Genomic DNA, 13,969 nt, shown 5'->3' on the forward strand with positions numbered 1-13,969 from the left:
GGGGGGGGAGGGCCTGTAGGTGAAGGGGGGTCTGACCAGGAGTCACCTGCTCGCGGTTGCCCTCCAGCGCGGGCAGCACTTCCTTGACAGTGCGCTCTACCAGGATGCCCCCCACCATGCGGTAACACTTCCGTGTGGGGTCCACCTCGCGCAGCGTCTCAATCACCAGGCTGTCGGGCAGGGGAGGCCCTGTCACCCCCACATCACCCTGCATTGCTCCCGGTGACAACCCAGCATTCCTCGTTTTGTTGCTGTGGCACTCTCGGTGTCAACGCCCACCATTCTTCAGTGTTCCTCCTCGTCCCAGGAGTCCCCTCCCAATCACCTTCACTGCCCCCTGTGCCCTCCACATCCCCGCTGTCATTCCTATATCCAACAATATCCTTCCACAACCCTCCAGCGGCACCTCCACACCCGATGGCCCCCCTCACGGTCCCTCTCATATCCCCAAGTGCTTCCCACATCCCCAGTGACACCTCTATACCCCCAGTGCCACCCCCAGCGTCCTCCCCACCCCCACCACACACCATTTGTGTCCCTTCCACGTCCCCACTTCCTCACGGTGTTCTCCACATGTCTCTAAGCAGCACTCCCAGAGTCCACGTGCCGACCCCCAGAGACATCCACACCCCCGGGGTTCCCTCTATCCCAGTGCCTCCCCATTCGCTGTTACTCTCCCAATACCTTGGTCCGTCTGCCCCCATGTCCCCGTGCCCCCCCATTCCTCAGTATGCTCCCCAACCCATCCCTCGGTACACCCTCACTCTCTGGTACCCCCCGACGTCCCCATGCTCCCCACCATTCCCCACCGCCCCCCATCCTTGTGTTCCCCTTTTTTTCCGTCCTCCCTCGCCCCATTCCCCAGTGCGCCCCCAACACACTGCTACCCATGTCCCCATGCCCCCCCCCCCCTTGTCCCGTTACGCTTTCCTGTCCCTCTGTCCTCCCCCCCACCGGTGTTCGTTGAGATCCAACTCCAGCTCCGCCGCCTTGGAAGCCAGGCCGCGCTGCTCCTGCCGTAACCGATTGAACCGAGCCACCACCTGCGTGGACAACCGCGGAGGTGTCATCAAGGGATCCCGGGACCCTCCCTCATCCATCCCCAAGCCCCGCCCTGCACCTGCTCCGCCGTCAGCACCTTCCCGGCCGGCCCTGTCGCCGCGGGCCGCCCCTTCACGCTGTCCGCCATCTTTCCCCCTCCACTTTGCGCCTCTTCCGGCGCACACCGGAAATTGGGCAGGCTCTCTTCCGGCGCAGACCTACGCCATGATTGCGCTCTTCCGGTGTATACCGGAGACAACCTGGGCGCCATCTTGGTAAAGGTCAAGCCTGGCAGCGGTGCTGTATGGTGAGGTAGTGCTGGGCGCCATCTTGGTTGTGGGCAGTGGTGTCGGGGACTTTGCCCGTTGCCCCGATCACCGCCTCCCGCTTCGGTGCTGTCGGCGCGACATGTACGGGCCGGGGGCAGTCTGGGGGGGGGTTCTGTGGGCAGTTTGAAAGTGTTGGTGGGGTACCAGGGGCAGTCTGAGAGTGCCGGGGGCAGTTCGGGGGGGTCCTGAGCCAGTTTGGGGTCCTGGGAGCAGTTTGGAGAAATATGTGGGGCCCTTGAGGCAGTTTGGGATTCTAAGGGCCGTTTGAAGTGTGCTGGAGCAGTTTGGTGGCGCTGGGAGCAATTCTGAGACGTGTTGGGGGCAGCTTGGAGGGTCCTAGGGCCAACTGGGTGTGCTGGGGACAACTGTGGAAAAGGTCAGAATGTGAGGAGGGGTCTGGGGCACTTTGGGGTATTCCGGGGGCAGGGTCTTTTTTGGGGGGTGGGGGGTTGGGGGCAGGATGGAAGGGTCCTTGGGGCAATGTGCGGCAGTTTGGGTTAGGGTTAGGGTTGGGGACAGGCTGAGGGACTCTAGAGGCAAATCGTGGTGGTCCTGGGACAGTTTGGGTGCCGCTAGGGGCTCTAAGAGGCAATATGGGGCTGCTTGGGAGCAGCCTGAGGGTCCTGGGGACAAACTGGGGGGCTTTCTGGTGCAGTTTGTGGCTTGGAGGCAGTCTGGAGATCTTGGTGGCAACTTGAGTGGGGTGCTAGGAGCATTATGGGGCAGCTTGGGGGTGGATTGAGGGTTTAGGAGCAGCCTGAGAGTCCTGGGGACAAACTGGGGGTGTCCTAGGGCAGTTTCAGCTTTGAGGAGGGGCTCACTCTGTGCCCCCCCCCACCCAGGCTGAGTGCGGTGCTCCGGTTCCCACTGCACCGCTTATGCCCAGGCCCCTGGAGCCACCTGGGCAGGTACTCACATGTGGGTGGCAGTGGGTGGGGACACACAACCATGGTGACCGCATCCCTGGTGCTGACCCACGCTGTGTCACAGCCACCAAGCCATGGCGGCGTCCCTGGGACCGAAGCCGCTGGTGGCCGTGGGCCAGGTGACCTCCACTCCTGACAAGGAGCAGAACTTCTCTAGCTGTGCAGCGCTGGTGCGGGCGGCAGCACGGCGGGGTGCGTGCCTTGTCTTCCTCCCCGAAGGCTTCGACTACATTGGCCGCGACTCTGCGCAAACGCTCAGCCTGGCTGAGAGCCTGGACGGTGAGCTGATGGCACGCTACTCCACGCTGGCCAGGTAATGGTGCCATGGGAACGCCCAGGGTGGCTCTGCTCATCCTGGTGACACTGCTTGTTTTGATGACACTGCTCATCCCAGTGACAGCGCTCATCCCAACAGCGCACTGTTTGTCCTGGTGACAACACTTCTCAGTAGCACCACTCATCCTGGTGTCATCGCTTGTCCTGGTGGCACTGCTCATCCCAGTGACATCACTCACCCTGGTGGTGCCTGTTGTCCCCGCGACAATTCTTGTCCTAGTGACATCACTTGTTTTGCAGTGACACCACATTGCTCCCCACAGGGACTGTGGTGTGTGGCTGTCCCTGGGTGGTTTCCACGAGCGCAGTGCAGACTGGCCAAGCACGCAGCGCATCTACAACTGCCATGTGCTGCTGGACCAAACAGGTGAGCCCCCCCGGCCCTGCATTATTGAGGGCCCTGTCACACATCGGCCTGCTCCCGGTGCTCCCTTGTCGCTCGCAGGCCGTTTGGCAGCAGCCTACAGAAAGACCCACCTGTGTGACGTGGAGCTGGAGGGCCGGGTCACCATGAAAGAGAGCAGCTTCACCAACCCCGGCACCGAAATCGTGCCTCCCATCAGCACTCCAGCGGGAATGGTACGGGGTGGCCATTCCCATCTTCATCCCATGCCACGTCCCGTGCCTGTTCTGATGTCCCCTTGTCCCCTACCAGCTCGGACTCTCCATCTGCTATGACCTGCGTTTCCCTGAAATCTCACTGGCACTGCGGCACGCCGGTGCTGAGATTCTCACCTACCCCTCTGCCTTCACCTTCCCCACAGGTTCCGCACACTGGGAGGTGAGCATTAACCACTCCTCCAACCCCTCCCACCCAAAAAACCCCCACCTCTTTTTCTCTCTATTTCTGGGGTGACCCTCATCCTCACTGCGGCCCCACAGGTGCTGCTGCGAGCACGTGCCATCGAGACCCAGTGCTATGTGGTGGCAGCAGCGCAGACAGGTCGGAACCACGAGGGCCGCGTGTCCTACGGCCACACGCTGGTGGCAGACCCCTGGGGGACGGTGGTGGCACAGTGCAGCGAGGGACCGGGGCTCTGTTATGCCGAGATTGACCTCGAGTACCTGCGCCGCGTGCGCCGCGAGATCCCGGTGCAGAGTCACCGCCGTGCTGATCTCTATGGGACTGTGGGGCTGCAGGCAGCACTCTCAGCCCCATAGCAACCCACAGCCGGGCTGGATCCTATGTTTATCTCACAAAATACGGGTGGGGACACGCACCTGGGGCTCTGTGGTGTTCCCGGTGCTGGGGGTGTCACTGGAGAGACAAAGGAAAGAGCCGTGCACTGCTGTAGATGTTTATTTCAAGAAAACCGAAAGCTACACAGGGAATATGACCGTTATATTGAAGTTTTTAAAAAATACAGAAGTCACAGAAATTACACCACGTTGTGCCAAAGTTGGCTGTCACCTGGGGGGGGGGGGGGGAAGTGCTACACATCCCCCTCTCCAGCTGTGGAGTCAATGCCCGCCCCACGGTGGGGGGACAGCTTGGGGGATGGGGAAAAACCACAAAGTTGGGGGTGGAGAGGGGAACGTTCCCCCCGTTCCCCCCAGGACCTTCAGAAGGGGGACAGCAGAGGTGACAGGCCCGCTAGAACACAGCCATGGGGCCAACTCCCCCTATCCCAGTTTGTCCCAGCTCATCCCAACTGCAATAAGAGGACGGGACAGGCAGAGATCTCGCTGTGTCCCTCAGCACTGTTCCCCCCCCCCAGGCCCCATAAGGGAGGGGGACACAAAGGCACATGGTCCTGGGGACAGCATGGGGACACCTCGGACACCTCCAGAGCTGCTCCTGAGGACCCCAGAGAGGAGGCAGTGGAGTGGGGGGTCGGGGCTCTGGTATCAGGGACAACAGGGCCACTCCAGTGCCAGGCCCGTAGGGATGCTGACAAAAGGGCAGGAGAGGAGCACAGCCACCTCACAGCTCCCAGTACAACTCCCACCCTGTCCCATCTCTGCCCATTGCTGACCCACCCCGGGCGCAGCTTTTTACTTTTTTGGGTTGATTTTTCTTTTTTTAATGGATACAAAACAAAAGAGAAAAAGAAAACAAAGCAAGAAAGAAGGTGACAGGACAGAAGGGTGAGAGAACACGTAAGCCTCCGGCGCTCCCTGCAGCAAACCGGGTCCCACAGCTCAGCACCCCATGGGAGTCCAGCAGGGCTTTAGATCTTTTCTTTTAGAAAAATTAAAAAAAAAAAAAGACAGAAAAAAAAAAAAAGAGCTTGAATCCCGTCAGGGGGCCGTCTGCAGCATCAAGTTCCTCAGGAGTTTCTGGCGCCCAACCTCGTAATCCTCCTCATCCACATTGACCAGCAGTTTGATGGCTTCGTGGCCCACGGCTTGCTTGAGCGAGTCCGTGATGAAGACGCCCTTGAGGGCCTCCAGCAAAGAGCCGTTGATGTAATCACGCCAGAACGCGTCGAGGTAGGTGAGCTCTGAGAATTTTATGTCACAGATGATGGAGCCCAGGTCCCGGGACTTCAGGATGGTGTTGGCTTGGTTGAAGCGCTCAAACTGGCGCTCCAGCGGGTCCTGCTTGTTGGAGAAGACGTTGCCCTGGAGCGCCGTCTCGTGCTGGCAGTACTCGGCTCGGACTCGCAAGCGGATGTCTGCAGGGAGCAGGGCACTCAGCGTGCTGTCCCCATTCTCTTGGGGGTGTCAGGACCCCCTCTGTCCCCCCCGGCCCCCCCACACATCTTACCGCATGTCTGCTTCTCCTTGGGGTCTGGAGTCACCGACTTCCTGCGCTTGCGCTGGCTGCTGAGGAGGGCCCTGCCACGGCCGGGCCTCTTGGTGCAGATCTGCGGCCCCGCCGAGGAGCAGCAGACCATGGGGTGCTGGGGAGGCACTGGCCAGAGGACGAACAGGTGAGGAGCCGGGACGGGGGGGCGCCTCAAAGCAGGGACCCGGAGTCGTGTGCTGCCCCACGGTGCCCAAGCCTGGGGCTGGGGGCTTCGCTCCCTCCGCAGCCCACAGAGTTGCAGACCAGGGGCAGCCCCAAAAGCACCTCTCCCATAGGGAGCAGAAGAGCCACCCAGCTCTGTGGAAATCTTTTGGTGCATTCTAAAGCTTTGATTTCATCCTAGGGTGAACCTGGAGGATGGCCTGACTGGAGCTGCTCTCCAAAATGGAAAGGGACACCAAAATCCTCGTTTGGTCGAACCCCGGTCGCTCAATGTGTCACTTGAGCACTGCTAAAACTTGCAGTCAGCACCAGGCTGTCCCCAGCCTACATCACTGGGATGAGGTGACAGTGACAGGTGGGGAAAGGCACCACTAATGTGAAGGGACACAATCACACCAGGGCCAGATTCTGCTGGGACAGCACTGCAGAGAGCCCGTGTGCGAGCTATGGGTTGGGGTGGGGGCACTTCTCGGGCGGGCACAGCCCTTTTGTAATCGGTGCCACAACTCTCGTGCCAGCTTCTGCTCCATTATCAGGGAAACGGGAATTCAGACACAGAGATCCTGGTGCGTTCCCAAGCCCCAGGTCCTCACCTGATTTGTGGGGGTGGCCGAGGCCGTGTTCCGCAGCGCTGTGAGCCCGCGGCGTCACGTAGCGGATGGAGGTCTCCTCCAAGTACTTGTCCACCAGGTCCGGGCACACTGCCGCAGAGGGAGCGAGGGTCTCGTTAGGACAGACCCAGAGAGCAGCAGCACAAAGCGCCGCAGGCGCAGATCCCCACTGCACACACATCCCCGATGACTTCCACTGGTGACTTCCCACAGGTGATTTCCCCACAGCATCTTTTTAAGCCCAAGAACCTCACAACCGCTTCCTTTCCAAAACAAAGCAAAACAAACAAACAAAAAAGCACCCCCAAAGTCACAGCCATGTAGTTCCCAGCCCCAGCAGTGGCACTCGAGGTCTCTCCGGTACCCCACTGCAAAGAGCTGTTCCTCAGATATTGGGAAATAAACTCATTTCAGAGCTCAGAAATAACACTGCTGTGTGGGAAAGGCCCACTCCACAGCTACAGGCACTGCCCGTATCATTCCGACACCGTCAGTCCCCAGGACAGCCCCATGCCGATGCCCCTGCCTACATCTCCAAGCTGCAATAGCAGGCAGCGTTATCTGCATGGCTTCAGAACAGAGCTCTGAAGCAGTGTGATGCGCCCTGCCGGGGCTCCGAAGTCACACTGATAAGGAGGAGCAGCTGCAGAGAGCAAAAATGATGGGGAAAGCGAGATCACAGCTCCCATCCTTCCCCCAGCTCTGAGCTAACTCAGGGCTGAGGCTTTGCTCCTCTGCAGAGAAACAGCTACGAAAGAGGAACAAAGAGATGAGGTTGCAGTGCGGCGCAGCTCTGGAAGGAGGCAGGGACCCGAGCAGCACTTCCTCTAGCCCATCAACCCGCTCCCCCTCAATGCAAAGCACACTGTAAACCTCGTTCAGCTGCAGCTCTCGGCACTTTTCTGAACTGTTTTGGGGTATTTCTTAAGCTGCTGCCATTAGAATGTGGCTGGTCAGGATCTCACACCTCCATGATTTCTGCCTCCTGATGCAGCTCTCCAGCACAGGACAGATGCCATCGCCAGGACAGGGGGGTGACAACCCCAGGTTAAAGGATTTCTTGTGGTCTCTGTGCTCCTCTGTCAGCCCCCCCACATCTCACCCCAAAAAAGGGGAAGGTTTCGTGCCTGCCCATACTTGTTTTCACCACTTTCCCAAGCGCTGGCATAACAGTTGTGAGCAGAAAGCTGAGAGAGCAGCCCAGAATGGCCATGAAAGCACAATTAACCTCATTTCATGAGAAAAATGCAAATTTCTGAGGCTGGAGCCTGCCAAAGCGGCCACCTCCCCGCTCCTGCAACAAGTGAGCTCCTCAGCCCTGGGTGAGGTTCCCCGAATGGCGAACTGGCACAGAGCTGGGCCTACAGTGACAAAAACCCAACTGATTTACCCCAGTCTGAATGTCCTGGTAACAATGCTCAGGTCTGCACCCAGAGCAAAAGCAGGCTGCTGAAACAGGAGAGGTTGGGGCACTCTGCTCAAACAGCACGGTCTCCTGGAATGTGCCACAGTGTGCTGCACAGCAGTATGCTCAGGGAGGACATCAGTCACCTCCGGAGCCTTGTGTCCCTTCTGAAAAGGCGAGCACGCTGTCCCTGGAGCTCCTCCTTGCCCTACCCAAAGGCCACTTGAAGGAATCTCCCCAAAAACAGGGCCTTTGGGCCAGAATAAACTCTCCCTAAAGCCCCAGAGAGTCTCAGTGGAAAAGAAAGAGGAGAATCTTAGAACCATGGGATCACAGCACAGCCGAGTGGGGGGGGATCCTATAGATAACAGAACCGTGGGATCACTCGGTTCTCTGGCGTCGAAAGGCACTCAAAGACCACAGAATCACAGTTCGCTGTCGCCCTGCTCTACCACCACCCCCCTTGGGCCACAGTCGGAGCGCCGGGCACTCACCAGCCCGCCGCCTCTTGAGGGTGACGTAGGGCAGCAGGTCGTGGCGCGTGATGATCCGCAGCAGCTGCAGCACCTGCCTGAAGTTGGTCTCATCGCAGCGGCCCTGCCGCTCCAGCGCCAGCAAGAAGTCCCTGCCGCTGCGGATCATGCCCCGCTCGTAGTCATCGATGACGTCCACGAAGAGGAAGGAGAGGACGCGCACGTCGCGGTGCGTCAGGTGAGTGCCCACGATGTCGAACATGCGGTGCAGGCTGTACAGCCCGTGCTCGCGGTCGCCCTGCTCCTCGGGCCAGGCCTGCGTGCGGCTGCGTTTCAGGGCTGCCATCTCCGCCTGGCACGCTGTTCCTGCAAGGCAAAAAGAGGCCATTGGGTTTGAACATGGGTCCTGTCGCTCTCTCTCTGTGAAAATCCCACTCTCGGATCCTCCAAGCTGAGCTTCGCCATCCAGGGTTGTTCCCACCGCTGTGCCACTCCCCTCTGGTGCGGCGCGACCCCCAAATCTCAGCCACGTGCCCCTTCTCTGCCAGGATCCCAAACCAGAGCTGGGGCAACAGCCTCAAACCGTGCTGTCCCATTACAGCGGGCTCCAAATCCTCGAGGTGCCACCACCAGTGGGACAGGCAGGACGGTGTCCCTCCTGTCACAGCTGGCACGCCCTGAGCTGCTCAGCTCCAGGCCCCGTCAGACCGGCTCCAGGCTCTCCCTCCCCGTGCTGGCAGGTTTGTGGCTAGGGAAGCCCCAGGATGGGTGATTTTACTTCATCCGAGGCCACTCCACCTCTAGACTTTGTTCTTTGCCATTTGTCAGCATGGTCACCCCCAAGATTCAACTAAGTATGAAATCACACTGGGGACAAGGCTGAGTTTTACAGCAAGACCAGCCAGCAGCTCAACAACTCTGTGCTTCCAAAGGCAATGCTGCAGCAGCACTGCTGTGCCTCAAAGCACACTCTGAGAGCTCAGCTGTCCCAAACCGTTCCCACAAGCAATTGGGAACCCAAATGCCACATCCCAGCAGGAACTGAGGAAAGGAGAACTTGGAGTGGTGGCACCTGGAGAGAGAAGAGATTCCTCCAAGCTTTGCAAAACCTTTAAGTGCAGAGGTCATGAAGCCATCACAAACTCTAATTGTTTTGTTGCCATTTCACTGCTGCTGCTGGGTTTTGCAACCTGACCTATAAATACTTTGGCACAGGGCGAGCTGCAGCTCTCTATGAAATCCTGCCTGGAAACGCCAAGTTTGCTTCACCCCACGTCCTCCCTCCTGGCAGGGAACCCACAAACCTCAGTCCACACAAAACTGGGGAGGGGGGGAAGTGCTCAAGTCCCAAGCAGTTCCAGCAGCAATCCCATTCTCTAATTTGTTTCTGGGTCTTTGTTTTTAGAGCAAACTTCAAACCTTTCCCCAGGAATCGCTCGTTTTCCTGCTGCCGAATTGTTTCAAAGCCAAAGCAGAAATTAAGCAGATGCTGTCTTTGGGTTATTTAGCACTGGTCACCCGGGAAATGCAAAGAAAAAAAAAAGCAGTTCTACGTCACGGTGCTTAGACTGAAGGAGGAGAAATTCAGCAGAAAAAGCCTCATTCTGAGCGGGGAGTCCCGAGGGGCAGCTCCTCACAGCTGCACCACCCAAAACCGCAGTGTGCTGTCACATTTGTTTTCAAACCAGGGGTTCCAGGAGCCATGACTTGGAAGAGATCCCTCCCTGCCTCCCCTCCCACCTCACACCCACAGGACGGGCATCTGGGGCTGCAAGAAACCTCAAACCCTCCCAGGAAGAGTGCCCAGTGCCAGGACCAGGACTGAGACAGCTTCCGGGGGGCCGCAACTTCAGGTCACCTCCCAGCAGAGAGGCGTGGGGGTCTCAGTTCTCTGCTGCTTTGGGGGCGGTTCACCCCACAGAGCCACCTGGGGAGCAAAGAGATGTGTGCATTGCACGCCAGCGTCACCCCCAGGACCCGGCCCACACACTGTGCAGGCAGAAGGAGGCTGTCGAGCACAGAAGATCATTAAAATAATTTGTGGTGAACAGGAAAAACGAGCTCCCGGTGCCTACAGCGCACTCCGCAGTTGCTCACCCCAAGCCTGGCTCATCCATCCTCCTGTTCACCCTGCTGATTTCAGGGAAGTTACTGCCGTGCCACAAAAACCACCTCTCAGCATCGCAGCCTTGCAGAAGTCATGCAGGGAAAAGCGATAGAAATCAGCTCCCCAGAGGAGTTTTGCTGGAGGTAATATCACAGCATCACAGCCTCCCATGTCCCATCATGGTGGCACTCGAGTGGAAGCAAATGGGGACACCTGGCAGAGCACATGGGGGGGTCGGAGCTGCTCCTTCCTTCGAGGCGCAGACACCTTTGGAAGATTTGGGGCTGGAAGCAAAGCAGGCTGCCAGGCTCCCAAATACACCCACCCCAAAGCAACCCAGCAGCCCACTCCTCACATGTCCAACACTGCACTGCCCCAGACAGCAGCAGGAGGGCAAGCACTGAGCAGCAAAGCAGCTCGAGGGCAGCGCTTGTCAGTGAGAACCCCAGATTGGACAGGACTCACAGGGATTAAGGTTCAACTCCAAATGGAATTAGGAAAACACAGACATGGTTTATCAGCTCCTGATAAACCAAGCGGAGAGAGGAGACTGAGCTACGGCCACTCTCTGTGGGTTTCCTCACCTCTACCCCACAACATTCTACACCCATGTGCATAGGTTGACAGGAGAGCGAGCCTAAGCCTGTCTGCAGGTCTTGAAATGATCTCAAAACCGCAGTTCCAAAACTACAGCAAGCAGAACGGATCCCAGCCCCGTGAAGAACCGCAGTCACACTGCCATCCCTGCAAGTGTCACCGGAGGGCCACAAAACCACTGGCCCATGCCAGGTCACAGGGCTTGCTGTCAGCATCACTGCTTGGAGAAGAACTGATTTCAGGTCGTTTGACTGTAATTAAATCCCCCTAAGCATAGGCAGTGATGCAAGGAATGCTGGAGAAGGGACAGCCGCAGGATTTCACGCACTGCTGCAGCACGGGGCCGCTGGGGCTGTGCAGCATCACAGCGCTCCGTGTGTCCCCAGGATGGGAACTGACCCCAGCAGCAAGGCAGACCCTGAGGGAGGGACTGAAGCTTAAGATGAGGCCAGCCCTGAGGGAGGGAAGGACCCCAATGGAGAGGCACTAAAGGCTCAGCATGGCATGCATGACCACAGCACAGAGCAGAAGGGGTGGAACCACTTGGAACCAACATGGGCAAAGTCTGTGACAGCTAACATCTGGAAGGCACAGCCTCTGCACACGCAGTCATCTTAGGCAGAACTGAAACCAGAATCGAAAGAACCAGAACATTCACCTTTTTTTTTTTTTTTTTTTTTTTTACCCTCTTTTTTTTGGGAGAAGGAAGCCCCACAAGCACACAGTGGTGTGCAACAGCTTCAGCCATGCAAACCTGAGCTGGAGCCAGGGCCTGGCTCACATCCAGGCACCCCAACTTGGCCAATTTTGGCAATTCTATCAGCAAAAAACACACTGGGTTTGAAGGAGCCTCTTCCAGGCTTCTCCCACCTCTCCCCAGACTTCATGCCCAGACCGACAGCCACAGGATCCCAATGTCAAGGACCAACAAAAGAATCTTCTGGACAGGACGTGACACCCAACACCATCGTTCCGTGCAGCTGAGGGATAGGTGACTCATAGGATCATTAAGAAATTAAACCCGTGCACGAAAAACCAACCTTAATGAGGAGCTCCTCTGCTCTGCGTGTATCCACTCCGAACCCGAGCACGGATTGCTCCGAAGTCCTCTATCCCCTTTTCTCTCAGATTTCTTCAGCACAGTACCCCAGCAGGGCCACGTATTTCCCTACAGTGTGGCCCTCGTTTGGCTCTTGTTACAGGAAGCCACACTTCCAGCTTTGATGGCCCTCTTGCCACAGTGGACTTTCCAGAAGCCACCAAACAGTCTTTTTCTCTTTTTTTTTTAAGCAACTCCGATGCCTAAACTTTTTTTTTTTAATCCCTACTTCACTCTGTAATAATTTATTGGTGTCTTGAATCAACCCTGTGCTCCCTACGCTGCTCCTTCAGACATATTCTCAACGCCAAATCCCCGTTCCTCCCTCAGTAGCACAACCAAGTGAGGGGCAGGCTGCTTCAAACCTTTTTGTTCCCCAAGAGCTCCTTCAGAAAACTGGCTTTGCTCACAAAATTTGCAAAAGAAAAAAAAAAAAAAAAAAAAAAAAAAAAAAGCCAACAAAATGGATTCTGGATGGGACTACAGACCCGGAGCCAGGCTCACGCTGTCCCCACAGCCCCTAACACTTCCCCGGCGCCCTTTTACTTGGAGAGGGGCCCCCTCGAGAACTCAGCCCCAAAGGGAGCTCTGTGCCCCCCTTACAGCAGCCCCCCGGCACCCCCACGGGGCTGAGTGGCGTCCGCAGACCCACTACGTCCAACCTCGTCCCACCCCGTGCCTCAGTTTCCCCCTGAGACCTCAGCCCCGCCCCCAGGCCCCGCGGCCGCCTCACGACGCAGCTACGAGGGCCGGGCCCCGTTAGGCCCCCATCCCCCGGGCACCCGGCCGAAGCCTCTCGAGCGCTGCCTCCCACCGCTACAGGGCTGTGCTGAGCGGAGAGGCGGCCCAGGTAACGCCGAGGCTCCCCCTAGGCCGCCCCCGCCATGCCCGGCCCCGCGCTCCCTCCCCTCACGGCCGGGCCTCGCTCGGCGCCGCCATGTTGGCTCCGTCCGCTCCTCTCCCCGCTTGCAGGCGGCTGACGGAGCGACGTCACTTCCGGCGCGACGTCACATTCCGGGCTCCCCTCCCTCCTCAAGCACCGCCCACATCCGGGCCACGCTCACCTCGCCGCCTTCACGCCTGTAGAGACAGACGGGCGGCGCGGAGCCATATTGGATATGGGCGAGAGGATGAGCACTTCCGGAGTACGGGGCGTCGGCTTCATCGCTATTTCGGAACATATGGGACTGCCGCCATGTTGGGTGAGGGCGGGAGGGGTGTGAGGAGGCGCCGCCATCTTGAGTGGGGACACAGGAACAGTGAGGGGACAGTGAAGAGATTGGAGGGGATCACGGGGGTAACGGGGGGGGGGGAGAGTCTCAGTTTTTGGGGAGGCCTTTGGGGAGTGGGGGTGAGATGTGGAGAATGGGGACCATTTGGGGTAAGGAAGGGCTGGCCCTGGGGGCAGGGCGGGGGCTGAGAACTGGGAGGGCCCCAAGAAGGCCCCGTTTCACTCCAGGGCTTTTTTTTTTTAGGGGGGGGGGGGGAAAGGGATTAGGGCAACCCCCCGGTAATTAGCTACACTAATTGTCACACGCGCTGCGTGGGCAGCGATGGCAGAGTGCCTGCTGGGCACTGCCAGGCACCAGCTGCAATCAGTAGTAACAAAGGGCATGTGCAACCTCAATGGGGGAGGAAGCTGTCCTCAAAGGGATTGGAGCCGTCACTGTCCCCATGTGCGGCCATGTCCCTGTGGTGGCACTGTCCTACAGGTGACCCTGACACCAGCTGTGGTCCTGTCCTCAGAGATGGATCTGCCCACAAGTGTGGCCGCATCCCCAAAGACAGTCAGGTCTCCAAATATAGCCTTGTCCCCAAAAAGGGTGGCCATGTCCCCAAAGAAAGCCATGTCCCTAAGCACGTTCCTGTCCCCAAAGGTGTCTTTGACCCTAAGGATGGCTCTGTCCCCAGGAGTGGCCATGGCCCCTGAGGTGGTCCTGTTCCCAAGCATGGCCCTGTCCCTAGGGTTAGGGCCACATTTAGGGACCTGGCTCAGGGATGTGGCCCTCACCCTGGGGATGGCCTCGTACCCGAAGGTGGCCTTGTCCCCAAGGTCAGTTCTGTCCAGAGCTGTCCCCATCCCAGGAGTGTCACGAGGAGGAATGGCGTTCAGGTGACACATGGGGGGGGG

The 13,969-nt window shown here is 58.4% G+C and overlaps 3 protein-coding genes across 7 annotated transcripts in view; 1 reads left to right on the plus strand and 2 right to left on the minus strand.

The window, feature by feature from the left end:
* The window catches only part of PFDN2 (prefoldin subunit 2), a 1,625-nt gene extending 397 nt beyond the window's left edge, over positions 1–1,228 (minus strand). The window contains exons 1-3 of the mRNA XM_042811128.1: positions 1,121–1,228; positions 955–1,043; positions 47–170 (exon numbers count right to left, since the gene is read on the minus strand). Of these exons, the coding sequence (XP_042667062.1) occupies positions 47–170; positions 955–1,043; positions 1,121–1,189 (282 nt within the window). The 5' untranslated portion in view covers positions 1,190–1,228. The remainder of the gene's footprint in view (positions 1–46; positions 171–954; positions 1,044–1,120) is intronic.
* Positions 1,229–1,296: 68 nt separating this feature from the next.
* On the plus strand, positions 1,297–4,016 carry NIT1 (nitrilase 1). 4 transcript variants are annotated; one of them, XM_042811129.1, is made up of 7 exons: positions 1,362–1,451; positions 2,213–2,278; positions 2,361–2,609; positions 2,896–2,999; positions 3,078–3,211; positions 3,288–3,413; positions 3,515–4,016. In XM_042811129.1, coding segments are annotated over exons 1-7 (960 nt in total). In that variant the 5' UTR covers positions 1,362–1,449; the 3' UTR covers positions 3,794–4,016. The 4 variants fall into 4 exon arrangements, with proteins under 4 accessions (XP_042667066.1, XP_042667064.1, XP_042667063.1 ...); XM_042811132.1 differs by lacking the exons at positions 1,362–1,451; positions 2,213–2,278 and adding an exon at positions 1,297–1,348; XM_042811130.1 differs by lacking the exons at positions 1,362–1,451; positions 2,213–2,278 and adding an exon at positions 1,331–1,353.
* Positions 3,915–12,482, minus strand: DEDD (death effector domain containing). 2 transcript variants are annotated; one of them, XM_042811133.1, is made up of 5 exons: positions 11,780–12,482; positions 8,057–8,401; positions 6,140–6,247; positions 5,343–5,489; positions 3,915–5,250 (listed from the first exon to the last, which is right to left on the minus strand). In XM_042811133.1, exons 2-5 carry the CDS (start codon positions 8,379–8,381, stop codon positions 4,874–4,876), a joined length of 957 nt encoding a protein of 318 aa, XP_042667067.1. In that variant the 5' UTR covers positions 8,382–8,401; positions 11,780–12,482; the 3' UTR covers positions 3,915–4,873. The 2 variants fall into 2 exon arrangements, with proteins under 2 accessions (XP_042667067.1, XP_042667068.1); XM_042811134.1 differs by lacking the exon at positions 11,780–12,482 and having other exon boundaries at positions 8,057–8,403.
* Positions 12,483–13,969: the final 1,487 nt, after the last annotated feature.

This window comes from Centrocercus urophasianus, unplaced genomic scaffold (genome assembly GCF_019232065.1).
Source record: "Centrocercus urophasianus isolate 14NV4802_14NV808 unplaced genomic scaffold, USGS_Curo_1.0 seq_1204, whole genome shotgun sequence".
In the NCBI taxonomy this organism is placed as follows: Eukaryota; Metazoa; Chordata; class Aves; order Galliformes; family Phasianidae; genus Centrocercus; species Centrocercus urophasianus.

Coding starts and splice junctions, on each gene's coding strand:
- NIT1 (XM_042811129.1), top strand. Junction 2,279..2,360: donor CCCTGGAGCCACCTGGGCAG/GTACTCACATGT, acceptor GCTGTGTCACAG/CCACCAAGCCATGGCGGCGT. Junction 3,000..3,077: donor TGTGCTGCTGGACCAAACAG/GTGAGCCCCCCC, acceptor TGTCGCTCGCAG/GCCGTTTGGCAGCAGCCTAC.
- DEDD (XM_042811133.1), bottom strand. CDS start 8,381: ATGGCAGCCCTGAAACGCAGCCGCACGCAGGCCTGGCCCGAGGAGCAG. Junction 6,248..8,056: donor CCTCAAGAGGCGGCGGGCTG/GTGAGTGCCCGG, acceptor CCTCTGCGGCAG/TGTGCCCGGACCTGGTGGAC. Junction 5,251..5,342: donor CAAGGAGAAGCAGACATGCG/GTAAGATGTGTG, acceptor TGCTCCCTGCAG/ACATCCGCTTGCGAGTCCGA.